The following is a 17813-nucleotide window of genomic DNA, read 5'->3' as shown; positions in this document are numbered from 1 at the left end:
GTAGATATGTTACAAAACCTACCTGAATCGTGGCTGAGCATCTGCCCTACCCCGTGTGCGCGATTTTGGCGCTGTTTAGAGGGGGCGGGTTTAAAACGCGATTTTTACTAGGCTGTTCCAATCGAAAATGTTCAGCCTAGTAAATCATTAACGGAAAATCGCTGAAAGACCCCGTTGCAAAAAGTATTATTAGTTTTTATGGCCTTGTATAATATTTATAGTAGTTTAAAAATCACTCTCTCACTCCGCAACCTCTCGCAGCCCCAGGGTTTTATAAAGCAAACAATTAAAGGTATGTACCTTACTTTTACATTAAATGGGGCTTGTATATAACCCTGTATATAAAATTTTCTATAGCGAGTAGTTCATTTTGGGCTCTTTATATCCCGCAGTATTTTTCTGGGCATTTGAGGGTACAAATCCAGCGCAATGTGAACGTTCTAAACCAGCGCGTTCACAGGAACCCACTAGAAAGCCGATTTAAATTGACTTTAATTTACAGCAAATGAACTTCCATTTGGCCTATAAATTGATGTAAATGAGATTTAAAAATCATGTTTTATTGTGAATTATTTGTGAATATTTTTTGGACACTTGGGCTATTTAAAAATGTTAATCATTTATTAAGAAATGGATAGATGTTTAGATCTGGTAATTGAAGTTTGAAATTAGCTACAATTGGGTAACTAACTAATTATATGCTTTCATTTCAGGTCATCCAAGTAAGATTATTTTATATTTGTTTCAGAATGCTTCAATCTATGATAACTGAAAATTTCATTCAGTTCTCTTAATTTTTAAGAAGGTTATGGGCTTTTGACTGTCCACGATCACAGCTTTTTTGTTATGTCCATAGAAAATCAATAGGGAACAAGATGCTAATTTCCGAGTATGAAAATGGCCATAACGTTTTTATTACTTGAGATATGAAAGTGAATTAGGTGTCAAATTAAACTAATTGTTATGCTTTATCTGATGGGATAAATTGCAGACTTGATTTTTTAAATCTCAAAATTTTGTAACATTGCTATAAAATGCTGGTAAGCTTGCATCTGCAAAAAGAAATGCTAATTGTTCAGGTCAAAAATCCTTCATTGAAACAGAGGCTTGGTGATGGATCTTTCACCTAACAAATGATTTGGATTATATTTCAAAATAGTGTGGAAATCTTAAAAGCCCCACTCATTTCTGAGAATGTTGCAAAGACTTGGGGGCTGAGCAGAAGGAGAGGTTGAGCCGGATGAAACATAAGCAGTTGTGCTGACGCCAGTGAAGGTTTACAATCACAGTCAATCTATCGAAATATAGAGACACATGGAGAAGGAAATAGAGAGGGGTAAAGGCAATGCTGGTTCAAGAGACACAAATCACTGCAGATTCTGGAAATAAGAAATAAAACAGAATAATGGAAATAATCAGCAGACCAGAATGCAAGAGGTAAACATAATTAATGGTGTAGGTTAAAAACATTCAAGAAGCCTGACATCATCTGGTTTAGTTTATTATTGTCATGTGTACCATGGTACACTGAAAAGCGTTTGTTGCGTGCTATCTATTCAGCAGAAAGACAATACATGATTACAATCGAGTCATTTACATCATCCAGGATAAATCCCATTTGACTGGCACTCCATCAGTTCATTAAACATATATTTGGCTCTGATAGACATAATGTCTGCTCTCAGCATTATCTGGAATAGAATTGCAGCAAATTCTCAATAGTTGTTGAAAAGTACTGCCAAACCTGTAACCTTCATAATTTAGGGTCACAGGGCACACTTAAATATGCTCTAAAAATTCCACACCCTTGTGGCTTACAAATGTCTCATCAATCCATTGTAGCTGAGAAGTATCACTATCTACTTAACTGCACTTTGCAACTATCTACAAAATACAAATTGCATTGGTGTGATGAGTTTAACAAGGCTAATTATGAATGGGCCAATAAATTCTAGTATCGATGGTCAGGAGGCGGAAATCCCGGAGGGGACACATTCCCCTCCCCCCCCCCCCCGCCCGTTTTGAGAGGTGGGGAACGATCCACCCCGCCCCATGTTTTGTAATTCGTATTTTAAAACTCGGTTAAAAAAAGCTATTAAAAATCTCTGCTTTCCACGAGACAGTGGGGGTGGGACTGATGATCGAGGGCGCCGATTGGACGAGAGAGACGTTGGTCAGCAGGCGGGGGGGACCATGATGATTCAGCGCGATGGAGGAGGGAGAAGTCGGTCAGAGGCGGAAGTAGGGGGGTGGGAGGGACTGAGGATAGAATGCGGTGATTGGAGGAGGGAGACGTCCGTGGAGCAAAGAACATAGAACGGAGCTTGAATCGGCCCGTTTGCGGTGCTTTTCATCGCCCGGCCCGCCGCGTGATCTTCCACCGCCCCGCGGTCAAATTGCTGCGTCAAAGCAATTGAGGCTCCCGCTGTTGCTGGAGTTCGGAGTCGGTCATCAACTAGATCAGCTCCCGATGTTACCATGGCCATGGTTCTTAATGTCACTAATAGTCTTTTACACAACTATGACACATGGTCTCCCTAGCTCAATCCTTCTTGAATAGTCTGCAGCCTCTGACACATTTGCCCACAGTATCCTCCTCCACGACCACTCCATCATCATAAAGCTAGATTGAATCACACTCATTTGGATCTCTTCCTGACTACCCAGTTATAACCAATGAACCAACTACAATCTTGCTGCATCTGACCATTATGTATTCCCCTCGTTTCCCATACATTTCTTATCCAATCAAAGTCCCTTGCAAACATTTGAAAACACAGCATTGGTAGCCACTCAACATCTAGGTCTACTCACGAGCACAGCACAGTATATTCTGATTCTAAACTGGCGACATCTAGCACTGGATGAAAATATTTTTTTTCTTCATCTTGGAGAAGCCAAAAGACCACAGAAAACAATGTCAAATTTCTTGTTGCTGACTCCTACGTTCTTCTGACAGCTGTCTGAGGACAAACCAAGCTTTTCAAAGCCTTTGTTATGTTTGAACCCAAGGCAAGCTTCAGACCAATCATCTACAAATTTACACTGCCATTCTATCTGCACCTCTCTCATACAACTTAGCCCTTTGCCTTAATTTATCTGTTACTGAGATTTTCTTTCATGCTTTTGTTAACTCTAAATTTGACTACTCCAAGGCACTACTGGTCTCCTGACAAAACTGGCTATATGGTTAAGGCATTTTTGTTAGTTAGACAAAGGACTTTTGGACACAAACTATCAAAGGACTTTTGCCCATAGTCCCTAGTCTTACCCTAGCCCAAATGCACAATTTTGCATGTATTTACATTTTGCTATCCCATTTCATTACATTTTGTTCAATTGAAGCAAATATCATATTCTTAGAAAAATTTAGGCTATTCAAACATCAATGTACTCAAAACATCAATGTACCTATGAGGCTGAGAATCTCTATTGTACTAAATATACTGAAACGACAAGGAAATGATACGAACATCTGTTCCTCTTATTTAACACATGTAATGTAAGAACAGAGAGGAAGAAAATCAACAATTACACATAAATTCAAAACTTTTTAATCTGTAACCTTATCAAGATTCTCAAATGTAATTCAAGCAATTTCACTCTGCATAAAATGAACATTTGAGCTACAAACTCACCTGTTGATAAAAGAAATTTAAAGAAGGCTTATCTTCACTGAACTCAGTCAGAAAACCTTTTGGTAAATATCTGATTCGAAGCTCGTACCTGAAATTAAAAAAAAAAAATCTTAAATCAGCCCACTGATCTCACATTCTCTCATTGAAATGAATTATAATTTAAAAAATGTAGACCTCTTATTTTGCACATTCATGGTTTGGTGCATCAGTGGATAAATACTCAACTTGCGGTCTGAAATGTACGATGAGAATAATGCAGTATTATTAATGCTCAGTGTTAAGATGGAAGAAATCTGACACTTTCTGGAGTAAAGTCAATATAACACAAGATGGAAATAATAGATGTTGACAATTATTCCCCGCTTCTCCAAAGTATACTCTCCAGCCCTTTCAGGAGAAAATATTGAATTAATAATAACTCGAGTACTTCGCAACTGTTCTCAACGAAAATAATTCAGTGCATTTACAATTTACTTGCATTTGGAAGAGAATGGATAAATTAGGGATGGTCAGCAAAGTTTTGCACAGGGCAGATCACATCTTACAAACATTGTTGAAAAGTTTTTTTTGGGAGGTGACCATGGTGATTGATGAGGGTAGGGCAGTGCAAGTGGTCAACATGGACTTTACTATGGTATTTGACAAGGTCCCTCATGGTAGGCCGATCCAGAAAATTAAGATGCATGGGATCCAAAGTGACTTGGTATTTTGGATTCAGAACTGGCTTACTCAGATGATAGAGGGTTGTGTGACAAGGGGTTATTCTGGCTGGAGGTCTGTGACCAATGACACATGGATAAATGCTACACATAGATGGGTTGGCTGTCTAATACATCTCCAACATAAAACAGAATTGAACAAACATGATGGAAAAATATTTGGAGAGCTTTGACGAACTAAGATGATGCTAGTGACTAACTGGATAATACTTTCAAAGAACTGGCATTGAGCGAAAGCTTTATTATGAATATTATTGTAAAGATTGTATTAAATTATTAATTTGAATATATTAATTTTAACTGAATAGCTAGCCAGCAACAACAATTTTAAGAAGTTTCATGTTTTTCTTTCCCTGAACAAATCGAAAAATGTGTGCTATAATGATGCGCATGATTCAAGCTAGTTGTTCTCATATTTGCTGATATTATTTTCTGGATATAGAATACAGAAAATAGCAATAAAGACCAAGCATACAAACGTAATATTCAGACTTTCTGTCAAAGGTAGTATAATGGATTGCATGCAAATTGCAAATAACCCTGGGTTATGAATGTCTGCATTTGAATCCCTACATATGAATAAACTCCCATAATAATATTACATTCAAAAGTCTGATGCATATATGTTTGTTATATAGATGGCAGAATATGTATGGCAGAACTAGTTTCTTTCCTCTCACCACTCTTAGTAATTCATCTTTCTCATTAATCTCCCCAGTTCTGAAGCAGCTTGGACCAACAATATTAACTCTTTCTATTTCCGCAGTTGCTGCCTGATCTTCTGAGTGCTTCCAGTATTGTCTGTTGGTGCTTCCATTTCTTAAAGGTGTTGATTAACTGCCTTCAAGATCACGAGTTTTAACTTTGGTTAAAACTCTCTTTTTGAACACTATCAAATGTTTTTTTCTGGGTCCAAATAAAAAATAGCCTTAGGAATCAATCTATTTCTTCATTTATTACCTTATCAAAATATTCAGTCAATCATTTAATTTAACCAGTATAATCGATCCCTGTTAAATTCTTGCAGTCATTGTCCAATTAGCTGAAATTGTTCAAGATATTCAATCATCCAATCCTTATTCACTGACTGGAGCGATTGCAAAACGCATTAAACTAACTGCTCTTTCATTAAATGGATTACTCTCCCAAAGTGATAAAATAGAGTGAATTGCATACATTTTCCATTATAAAGAATTACAGATGATGAGTTAGAGTAGATGAGAGAGATCGATCGACTGACCAAACGGTGCCAGAATAATTACCTTGCTCTCAATGTCCACAAGACTATTTTCATTGATGTGACGGTGTGGAGTCAAAAACGTCAAATTCCTGGGCGTACAAACCTGGACCCAGCACATTGATGCAATCATAAAGAAAGCCCATCAACACCTCTACTTCCTTGGAAGATCGAGGAGATTTGGTATGTTAACAAACCCTCTCTTGATAAGTGTACAGCAGAGAGCATATAGACTGGTTGCATCTCGACCTAGTTTGGCAACTCAAACGCCCAGGAATAAAGAAGATTGCAAAAATTAGAGGACACTGCCTAGTCCTTCAGGCTACTGAGCTCCCCACCGTCAAAGGGATCTGCAGGAGTCACTGCCTCAAAAAGGCAGTCAGTATCAGACATCCACACCACTCTGGCCTCACTCTCATTTCACTCCTGCCGTCAGGAAGAAGGTATGGGAGCCTGAACTAGCATCCAGGTTCAGAAGCAGCTTCTTCCCTGCAACCATCAGGCTATTAAAGACTGCAACCCCCAAATAAGCTTCAAACTCCAGAGACTCGGGGGAATTGTTGTTTTTGCAATATTATCGTTTGTGTTTTTTTATTTAACTGATCTTTTTTGTTATTTATTGTGGCGTTTACAGAGTATTATACTTAAATATATATCTGTTGTGTCAACTCTCCTCCCCCCATCCATAAAGTTTCCAAATGTAAGTATTCCACACTTCAGAGGAGGCTATCCAAGTAACTGAGTTTATCTGCACTGCTCCACTCGATAATTTATCGATATTAAAAATTTAAACTGATGAATTTACTCAAATTAAAATAAGCAATAAGATTTTCAAATGCCGAGATGCCACAGAAAATGGAAGCCTGGTAAAAAGATTTCCTTATTTCCCCCCCAAAAAAATACTCAAAGCTGACATTCTTCCATGTAAATGCAAATTTAATATTTGGCATGAAGGTAAATGTCAACATTTTTGTCACTGGTTTAATGGCAGTTTTTTTTGACTATGCACCAACAATAGCAATTCCCTACTCATTATGGAGTTCACTCAAATGAGCAGCCCAGGAAAAGCTTCTTGTCATTTCAAAAGAAAGGGACAGCTACAAGGGATTGGGATAATTATGTTAATATTCTTTTTAATTGTTTACATGTTTATGTTTCCCATTTTATTTAAATTTTAATATTTTGAAAGTATAATAATTGAATTATGTAATTGTTTTTGAAATGTCAATCATTGAAGGCTTTTGACAAATTTGACATTTCACTAAACCAGAAGATTTACTAAGAGTAGCCTGATAATCACGTGGCCCAAGTAAAACAATGGAACAATCTATCAGGGGTAAAGAATAACTAACTGACTGAAGGCCATCTTGCTCCAAAGATTCTCCTCGATTAAATTGACTTAAGGGGATGTCACACTGTACGAGCTAATTCAAGAGCCCTCCCGAGTTTAAAAAAAAAATCAAACTCATGGTAAGCACGTAGAATGTACGTAGCGGGTACGTCGGAGCTCGGGACGTCTCTTAGCGGCTCGTAACGCCAACTGCAGGTAATCGGGAAACGCGGTAAGCTCGTGAAGACTCATGATGATTTCTCAACATGTTGAAAAATGTCCACGAGAGACCCGAGTACCTACGAGCGGCTATTTCCGTAAAGGGCTTGTCCCACGAGCATGCGACCTGCATGCAGCAAGCGTGACCAAACCGGATGCGGGGGCCGCGCGGAGGTCGAGTGATCCTTGTGCAGGGCCGGTCCCACGAGCATGCGCCTGCATGCGGCGAGCGCGACCAAACCGGAAGTGGGGGCCGCGCGGAGGTTGAGTGAGTGACGTGAAGTTCGAGCAAAGTCCTCAGGAAGTTCGCGCGTGACGTACGGCGTCAAGACGCTGCGTACGCCCGTCGAGGCGATGCGTAGGGCGTCGAGGTGGCTGCGGGCTGGCAGGCCGTTGCCGCGCGGAATATTTGAACACGGTCAGTTTTTCGGAGCCCCGCGCGATGTTGGGACCAGCTCCGCTCAACTCCATACGGCTCCGGCGATCGAAGTGGGACCGGCTCCGCGAGGCCGTACGGCTCAAGCGACCACGTTAGGTCGCGCTTGCCGCATGGAGTCGCATGCTCGTGGGACAGACCCTTAATTCTCCGAGTTCGAATCAGGGGAAACTCAGGAGAACTCTTGAATTAGCTCGTACAGTGGGACAGCCCCTTTACTTTTGGAGTTGAAGGCTTGCAAAATGCCTATCAAGATTCCAAATCACTTGTACAGAAATTAAGATGAGCATGTTACAATGGCAGCTCAGACTGTGGAAATTCCAAGTAAAAGTTGGAATGACTGGACTAATTTCTGCCGCTGCACAGATAATGAAATAGACCGCAACTTTTGCTTTTTCATACAATAGATTCGTATGAAGAATGTGTTGTCAAAAATCAAGTCTTCTGCAACACAATCAGGGGAAACTACAATTAGGATAAATTTAGGTGTTTGCAAAGAATATGCTGAAAATCTTGCCCTTTAGGTCAACTATAGTCAATGAGCTTAATCCTCTCCCCAGGTAATTTCCCCTTCAACCAGAGGAGATTGAACATTGAATTCTCCAATTTTGGGTAACCTCCCCTACCCCCTCTTCTTTCTGTCCACCAAGTCCATGTTGAAAACCAAACACCCATCGACACAAATTCAAGTCAAGTCAGGTCAAGAAAATTTATTGTCATGTGTCCCAGATAGGACAATGAAATTCTGCCTTTTATTCAAATTCTCATCGATTTCACCTGGATTCTACTATGTATCTATACATGTAAAGGAAAATTTACAAAAGCAAATTAATCTACCAAACTACTTATCTCTGTGACATGAGAAGAAACCAGAAACTGGCGCACCTGGAACAAACCTACACAGTCATGGGGATAATGGGCAAACTTTTCATGGACAGCAAAGTGGAACCCAACAGCTCTCCTAGTCATCGTGGTTAATCGACTGAACTAATATCCAGAGCAGAATTCAACAACTAGCAGCTTTGGAGCCAACCTTAAGGACTTATGGGTTGTTGACATGCTTCTCCATAGATATTATACAATATGTTGGTAGAATGCAGAGCAACTCCCTGGAAGATAACAAAAGCTGGCATATAACTGCTAAACTGTGATTTTACCTAGAATGTCCAACTTGCTTCTCGTTTATCAATGCCAACAATCTCATGTATTCCTCAGAGATCAGATGTTCATGTTTCCTACTTGGAGGATGTGTCTTGAACATAAAGGCATTGGGCTGGAAAAAGCCAGGTGTTCCATTGTCTGCCACATGTGCACAGTATCTGGAAGATAATGACTAAATACTTTCCCAACTGCATCCACTCCCACATGCTCTCACTGTTATGAATCAAATTTTCAATTAGATGTAATTTATTTAGTCAGAATCATATGGCTCATCATCTCCATGCCAATCATCAAGTATCTGTCTATACTCATCCCATTTGCCTACACTTGATCTGCAGCATTCTGTGCCTTAACATTTCAAATGTTCATCTACATACTTTGAAAATTTGAAATAACTTGCCTCCTTCACCTACTCAGGCAGTGTTTTTCCATTTACACTCACCCTTTGGATGGAAATATTCTTCTTCAGATCCCCTCTCAACCTTTTAATCCTTATCCTTAACATAAGCCCTCTAGTTTTATTGCCATGTATTATGGGGAAGGTTTCCCATTCTTTATCTAGGGTCCTCAATTTTATGTCCCCGATAGATCCCCCCTCAGCCTCCTCTGCTCCAATGAAAACAAACTCATCATTGGAACATTCCAACCCAGACCACATCCCAGTGAATCATGTGTGCATCCTCTGGAGTGGAATTGTGCCCTTTTCATAGTATGGTGAATAGAAATATATGCGGGAATCCAGCTGTGGCCTCAACAAAGTTTTATGTCCCTGCTCTTGTATTCAATGCTGCAGCTAATGGCCCAATAGGCCCTCTTCACTATCTTATCTAATGCTGCTGCTACTTTGAGGACTTGTACACTGAGATATCCCTCTTCCTCTGGACTCCCAGGACATGGAGCAAAGGCGGCCTTGTCAATTAAACTGCAATTTTAATTCAAGCAGCCTGTCAGATAAGACATGTATATGCACATGAGACTGGGATATTATAGCTATTATGGAAACACGGTTGAGGGATGGTAGGTAGCTCAATCTTTCAAGCAATTTAAGGACTTTAACTTGTGGGCCTGTCCTATCCTTGTACATAACTACTTTATAAAAATGTAATTGGTCCAAAAGTATTTTCCCACTGACACGTCCGCCACTTGCCCTGCCTCATTTCTAAATAGGAGGTCAAGCGATGCTCCTTCTCTAGTCAGCCCATCTATATATTGCATCAAAAACTTTCCTGGACACATTTAACACGTTCTGCCTCAACCAAGCCCTTAGCATCAGAGGTTCCAGTGAATATTGTTGCAATTAAATTTTCCTTTTATAACCATGTTGCAATGTTCACCATTGAATTTTCTCCTCTAATTCTGCTGACTATGTGAATTGGTGAAGGCGAGAGCACAATCCATTCAAGGAGACCACCCGTTTCATATTGTTTAAGAAAGAACTGCAGATGCTGGAAAAATCAAAGGTAGCCAAAAATGCTGGATAAACTCAGCGGGTGAGGCAGCATCTGTGGAGCGAAGGAATAGGTGACGTTCCGGGTCGAGACCCGAAACGTCACCTATTGCTTTGTTCCATAGATGCTGCCTCACCCACTGAGTTTATCCAGCTTTTTTGTCTCCCATTTCATATTTCTAAGTTTCACCCATTTTGTCTCACTGTCTAATCTCTTTAAGTGCTGATGTCATATCCTGCCAGATTGAAAACATAACTTCTTCTCTCCTCTATCACATTTGTAGCATTTGTATCCCAGAACATTGAGCTGCCAGTCCTGCCATCCCTCAACCATGTTCTATAACAACTATGATATCCTCGTCCCATCATCCCGAGATCATTTGTCATCCCTATCAAGCTTCATGCCTTCTTTGCACCTCTCTACTGAACTTACTTGCTCTAACTTCTGTGTTTGCCACAACTTTCTTATCTGCCATAGTACTACTTTGGCACCCAACCCACAGCCCGACTAGTTTAAACACCCCCCTCTTCCCCCAAGGGGCTCCAGCAAACCTTACTGCCAGGATATTGAATCTCTCTTCAGTTCAGGTGCAACCCATCCTTCTTGTACAGATCACCTCTGAAGATAGACACAAAATGCTGGAGAAACTCAGCGGGTCAGGCAGCATCTCTGGAGAGAAGGAATGGGAGACTTTTCAGGTCGTGACCCGTCTTCAGAGTAGTCAGGGAAAAGGGAAACAAGAGATATACAGTGGTGTAGAGAGATATAAAACGGTGGCTGCCTCACCAACAGTCTGTCTGTCTTTTCTTTTTTGTTATTTGTAGTGTGTGTTAAAAGTATGTTTTAAAAGTATGTTCCTTGGGTTGCTTTATGTGGGGGTGGAGGGGGGGGGAAAACTTTTTTCAAATCTCGTACCAGTGACGGAGATGCGATTTTTTTCCGTATCGTCTCTCCATCCCCACTGCGGCCTAACATCATGGAGTTGGCGCTTTTCTTGGAGACCGACGAGCGCTCCAAGCCGTAAGGGTCTGCGGGACTTTAACATCGCGGAGCTTGCAATCCCTTTGCCGGGGATCAAAGCTCCAACCGCGGGGCCTGTGGACTTGAACATCATGAAGCCTGTGGTCTCTAGTAAGAAGATGCCGACTCGGGAGCTCCATGCTGCGGCGAGAATTTAAACCGCTCTGCAGCACGTTTCGATCACCCCGACCGGGGCTTCGACCATCGACTGCAGGGGCATTGATCACCCCGACTGCGGATGGTTTGACTGCCTCGACCGCAGGAGAACAAGAGGAAGAAGATTGAACATTATTGCCTTCCATCACAGTGAGGAATGTGGAATCCACCGTTATGTGGTTGTGCGTCTTGTTGCTTTTCACTTATAATGGCTGTATGTTAACTCAAATTTCACCGTACCTTAAATGGTACGCGACAATAAACTGAAATGAATGAAAGATATGCAAAAAGTAACGATGATTAAGGAAACTGGCCATTGTTAGCCATTTGCTAGGTGAGATTGAAAACCTTGTGTGACTTGGGTGGGGGAGTGATGGAGAGAGAGGGAGTGCAGGGGTTACTTTAAGTAAGATAAACCAATATTCAAACAACCGGACTGTCAGCTGCCCAAGCGAAATATGAGATGCGGTTCCTCCAATTTGCGATTAGCCTCACTCTGTCCTTTCTGTCCAAGGCCTCCTCCATTGTCAGTGTGGGAATGGAAAGGGGAATATGTTTGGTAATTGGGAGATGAGGTAGGTTCAGCTGGACTGAGCGAAGGTGTTCAGCGATATGATCGCCCAGTCTACGTTTGGTCTCTCCAATGTATAAAAGTCAACATCTTGAACAACAGATGCAGTAGAATGAGGCGTAAGTGAACCTCCGGGTCCCTAGGCAGATATCCATTACAAACCCACTGACTTCCACAACTATCTTGACTACACTTCTTCCCACCCCTTGCTTCCTGCAAAGACTCTATCCCCTACTACCAATTCCTCCATCTACGCTGCATCTGCATCCAAGATGAAGTGTTCCATACCAGGACATCCAAGATGTCCTCATTCTTTAGGGAATGGAGGTTCCCCTCTTCCATCATCGACGAGGCCCTCACATGTGTCTCCTCGTTACCCCGCAGCTCCGCCCTTGCTCCCCCTCCCCTGAGTCGCAAAAGGGACAGAGTCCCCCGAGGCGTTACCTTTCACCCCATCAGCTGTCGCGTACAACACATAATCGTCTGACATTTTCACCACCTCCAACGGGATCCCACCACGAGTCACATCTTCCTATCTCCACCCCTTTCTGCCTTCTGCAGAGACCATTCCCTCCAAAACTCTCTGGTTAACTCATCCCTTCCCACCCAAACCATCCCCTCCACAGGTTCCTTACCCTGCAAGCGCAGGAGATGCAACACCGGTTCCTATACCTCCTCCCTCGACTCTGTCCAAGGACTCCGACGGTACATTCAGGTTAGGCAGAGGTTAGAAGCATAGAAAATAGGTGCAGGAGGAGGCCATTCGGCCCTTCGCGTCAGCACCGCCATTCATTGTGATCATGGCTGATCGTCCCTATCAATAACCCATGCCTGCCTCTCCCCATATCCCTTGATCTCACTAGCCCCTAGAGCTCCATCTAACTCTCTCTTAAATTCATCCAGTGATTTGGCCTCCACTGCCCTCGGTGGCAGGGAATTCCATACATTCACAACTCTCTAAGTGAAAAAGTTTTTTCTCACCTCAGTCTTAAATGAGTCTTATTCTAAGATTGTGGCCCCTGGTTCTGGACTCGCCCAACATTGGGAACATTTTTCCTGCATCTAGCTTATCCTGTCCTTTTATAATATTATATGTTTCTATAAGATCCCCCCCTCATCCTTCTAAACTCCAGTGAATACAAGCCTAGTCTTTTCACTGCCTCAATCACAAGGATGTCCTTCCTCAAATTAGGAGACCAAAACTGTAAACAGTACTCCAGATGTGGTCTCACCAGAGCCCTATACAACTGCAGAAGAACCTCTTTACTCCTATACTGAAATCATCTTGTTATGAAGGCCAACATTCCATTAGCTTTCTTCACAGCCTGCTGTACCTGTAAGCCAACTTTCAGTGACCGGTGTACAAGGACACCCAGGTCTCGCTGCACCTCCCCCTTACCTAACCTAACCCCATTGAGATAATAATCTGCCCCCTTGTTTTTGCCGGCAAAGTGGATAACTTCATATTTATCTATATTATACTGCATCTGCCACGCATCTGCCCACTCACTCAACCTGTCCATGTCACATTGCAACCTCCTAATATTCTCTTCACAGTTCACATTGCCACCCAGCTTTGTGTCATCCGCAAACTTGCTAGTGTTGCTCCTAATTCCCTCTTCCAAATCATGATATATGGTAAACAGGTTCACTTACACCTCCTCCAATCTCACCTATGGTTTCCGTTGTTCAAGATGTGGACTCTTATACAGCAGCTTACACTTCTTGAATAAGCATATCCATTGATATGGTAGCTCACTTGTGGTCGGCAAAGTTAGTTTGCAAAACTTGATATTATGTTTAAAATTAAAATTTTACATTGTTTTCAAAACATTACGTTTTTTTCATTGATCTGAAAATGACCAACAAACTGAAAATCTGAAAAAGAGCTTAATCCTTGCTGAAACTTGTGCGTTCAGGTAGGAGGCAATAAAAATTGAAAAGTGGGAACATAGCCAAAAATTAGAATCACAAACTCACAGAAGTATGTGGCAGTTTAGAAGACAAATGATTGTGTCCATGCTGGATAGGGTTGTAGAGTTAGATAATATCACAAATATGGGAAGAGACAGTCCTAAATCTCATGTTCTTCATGAGGTTACGTGCTTTCTATGTTGATAATGCGATTACTAATTGACAATTTATACAGAATCTCAAACTCTTTCTTACCTCCATTCATCTGAAGGGTGATGCTGTTCAAACCTCTCACGCACATGTGAAACACCCATATCTGGATGTAGCCAATGGACTTCCTCTGAATGCATATGGCTGAGTCGAATGCCAAAGCATGCCACATTCTTTACTTTGTGAGAATCTACAATCTTCTGAATAATACCCTATGAAATAATGTACATGGGCAAATGGATTCAATTATTCAGATTACCACCAGGATATCTGTAAACGTTTCTAAATACCAAATCATTTCAGTTTCCGACAAAAATACAGACTAGGAGTAAAGACTAAACCAGTCAATATGAAACAAAACTGAGAGGTGACCAAAAATAGCTTTAAAGTTATGATGGATTTGATAGAGTAGCAATTCCCCCTTTTCGGATACAAAAGGTTGAAATTACATTCACCATCACCAATAAATCCAATCAGGAATTTGTGATAACTTTTTTTTAAACCTAAAATGAATAAGGAATGGAAATTCACTAGCATGTGGAATGGCAAGGAACTTATTTAAGCATACAAGGAAAAGAACAGAAGAATCTGGTGATGAGTCTACATGTAGAAGGCTGAAAAGAAGATCAAGTGGAGCATAAACGTTAGAGACACATTGGTGCAAATGGCTTGTTGCTCTGCTGTTAAATCTGATGCACAGAAGTCAGATAGTATTGTTTGAATCCACAACATTCTATCTCAGTACCAAATCAATGGAACTAATGTCATGTTCCGCAAATATTGCTATCAAGTGTGGGGCAGAATTGGACAAATGACACTGGGTCAAAATGAAATGTGTCAGTGTCAACAATTCACCAAAACATGCTATGAATAAATCACCATACATAAAATTTAAAAGATAATATGCCTATAGGAAAACTTAAGTACGATAAAACAATTACATGTGATGTCTTATAAGATGCAGCCTATAAATCTGAGTAATTTATAAGCTATTATTAAGTAGTTGATCAGCTTAGAGAAAACAAGTATCTATTATTAAAAGTCTTGAATATTGTCAAAATAGTATTCAGATAAAGGTGATCAATCAGCTTGACCCAATAGCTCAGTTCACTGCAAGCAGCCACGTGTGAAGTAGATCGAACCACAATTTTCAATAGCCTTCATATTCTATGCTGCATTATAAAATAAAAAGAACAAATGTATCTTAATTTTTAACTCAGAAGTCATTTCTAAAAATTGCTAAGTTATACTGAACTTGCACCCAATGCCCTGTGAATTTGGATTAAAAACAATCTCAACTGATTAGTTTTAGATTTTCATACAATGCAGTCACTAATCTGCACAAATGGAAGGTCGCAACATGTTCCCTGTTTATTTGTGGTAATGCTGCAGTCATGGAACACAATGATTCCATTATGCGAGTGTGTTTTGAATTAACATACCTTTCTAGAATATATATTTTTAAATTTGATAGAACACCAAAAAGCAACAATAACTTAAATAGTAGGTTTTCAAAAGTGCAAGTGAATTCACAAATGTTCTGAGATTGCTGAACATTCTTCCCACTTCTCCAAAACAGAAACCAGGTAACTCCCCGACTTATCGAAAATACATTCATGACCAGAAGTGATTTCATACTGAGTTGCATATTTATTATATGGCACTTAAACATGCACTGAATGTAATTTTGAATCAACCAGAAGTATGTTCACTAACAAAAGTTTAAATCATCATAAAAATGACATCACCTCTTAATATTTATGTCATTGAGAATGAAGGAAAGGTAAAGCAATAAGCCAAATCTCTCCCTTCCTTTTCACTGGTTGTATGAGGAAGTCACACCATATCCGTTCACAGGATTCTAGTCTCTAGCTCCAGGAATATTGCTGCAAATCCCAAATCAAGCCTTTGAGATAATCTGGGATAAATTCCTTCATTACATTGTACGAGTACATTGTTAGTGACCTGTTCTTCTGACCAAAGTGTCCGAGTTATCTTTCATTGGGATCCTTCATTTGAGTTTAAGACAGTTTTCAGCTTTTACATGCTGAAGGCTAATTCCTCTGGTTTCTACATTTTTTGTGGGAAATAAAATGTCCCAGATTTTATTGTCAGCAGCAAGTCACTGATTTCAATGCTTAAAAAAAGGCCCTACCTTTAAAACAATCCTCCCCAGCAGAAAAGTGCAAAACATGCTAGGCAAATTCTCTGTGTCAAGGCTTTATGTTTCCTAAGGGCATGAGGGTGAAAAGGATCATTAGCCAAGGCAGCCAAAAATAGTATTGTCTGCAAAATGGGAGGGAAAAAATGGCAGCTGCTCAAGTCGTCCTTCCAGATTTAGCTGAATTTGTCAAGGACTTAAATCCTTTACAAAAGATCTGAATGCTTCACCAAAGAATTGTTCAAATTAAAAACAAAAGTATACTTACAGGAACATAAGTACTTTGTGACCTCATGTTGTCTGTGGAGTTTGGATATCTTCCTTGTTCACAAGTTTAATATATATATATATATATATATATTATTTTTGAGTTTTCCATTTAAATTAATGTTGATTATTTTTACCCCCTAAAATATTGCACAGCAATTTCTCATCAGATCACACATTTTAAAGGGCTGTCAATTAATCTTCCTCACTGAAATGTGTGTTAAGTCCAGCTGGCTTACAAATAACTAATTATAGCAACTTCCAGATTTCTGCATTTGAAAGCAGTTATGAGGAAATTGTTAAATCACTGTCAGTTAATGGTGATCAAAGTTGACACTTTTGCCATTATTACTACCCTAAATACAAGTAAATTAGTATTGAGTTGTATAACTGCATATAAGGCATAGTGTGAGTTGAATTTCCAACTCTTTTCAAAGTAAATTGTAGAAAGGATTTAAAAAATACTTTCAAGAATAAAACAAGGCTCCTTTGCTTTACAGTCTTCAGAGAGAAGCACATCTCTCCAGAAAGGAAATAATTCTAACCTGATTTTAAAAAGCCTGAATTTTTACTTGACTCACCCGGACATCTGTCGCATCGCCATGCCGAATATTCATGATCCAGTTTGAGGGTTCATTATTACTCTCAAAATAATGGCAGACCTTCAGTACTCGTTCCATGGCACCAGGAGAGCGTTCCATACTCAAGCGAGACTTGGCTCCTGAACCTGCTGTGTGATTCAAGTTCGGGTCAAGGTAAGCAGCTGCCATGCCTCTGCGGGTTGCTATGTGTCGGTCATATTCTGAAGGCGAAAAACAAAATTTTAATACAGTTTTGACGTGAAGAACGTGATATTTATGCCAAAAATTAAAACTGGTGGAAGTGCGTGGTGCATTTGTCAATTATTAGTATGTGCAGTAAGTAAAAACAATAGATATTCAGAGGGGCCAGTGTGTCCAAGTACGAATAATTGAAAGTTAAGGGTTCAGCCAGTAATAACAAAATCAAACCTAATATTGGCCTTTCTTGATAGTTTGGATACTAGTCACAGCTTGCTCATATCAAGCCTGATGTAACCAAATCTGGAAAACACTGTATTGGGTCTGATCTCAGGGCTGCCAACACTGGGTGAGAGTTGGGAGTGAGAAATTGCGAGAGACCAAGCGCGAGGGGGGGGGGGGGGGGGGGGGGGGGGGGGGTGGGGGGGGGGGGGTGGGAGGGGGGGGGGGGAGGAGGGGGTGTGGGAGGAGGGTGTGGGGGAGGAGGGTGTGGGAGGAGGGTGTGGGAGGAGGGTGTGGGAGGAGGGTGTTCCCCCTCCTATTGGTA

General features: G+C 40.6%; 1 protein-coding gene across 1 annotated transcript in view; it reads right to left on the bottom strand.

The window, feature by feature from the left end:
- The window catches only part of LOC129696222 (focal adhesion kinase 1-like), a 425097-nt gene that overhangs the window by 215416 nt on the left and 191868 nt on the right, over positions 1 to 17813 (bottom strand). The window contains 3 exon segments of the mRNA XM_055633900.1: positions 3639 to 3726; positions 14105 to 14271; positions 17069 to 17289. Of these exon segments, the coding sequence (XP_055489875.1) occupies positions 3639 to 3726; positions 14105 to 14271; positions 17069 to 17289 (476 nt within the window).

This window comes from Leucoraja erinacea, chromosome 4 (genome assembly GCF_028641065.1).
Source record: "Leucoraja erinacea ecotype New England chromosome 4, Leri_hhj_1, whole genome shotgun sequence".
Taxonomy (NCBI): domain Eukaryota; kingdom Metazoa; phylum Chordata; class Chondrichthyes; order Rajiformes; family Rajidae; genus Leucoraja; species Leucoraja erinaceus.
Note: the sequence above shows the minus strand (reverse complement) of the source record. Positions and strands in the feature narration are given on the sequence as shown.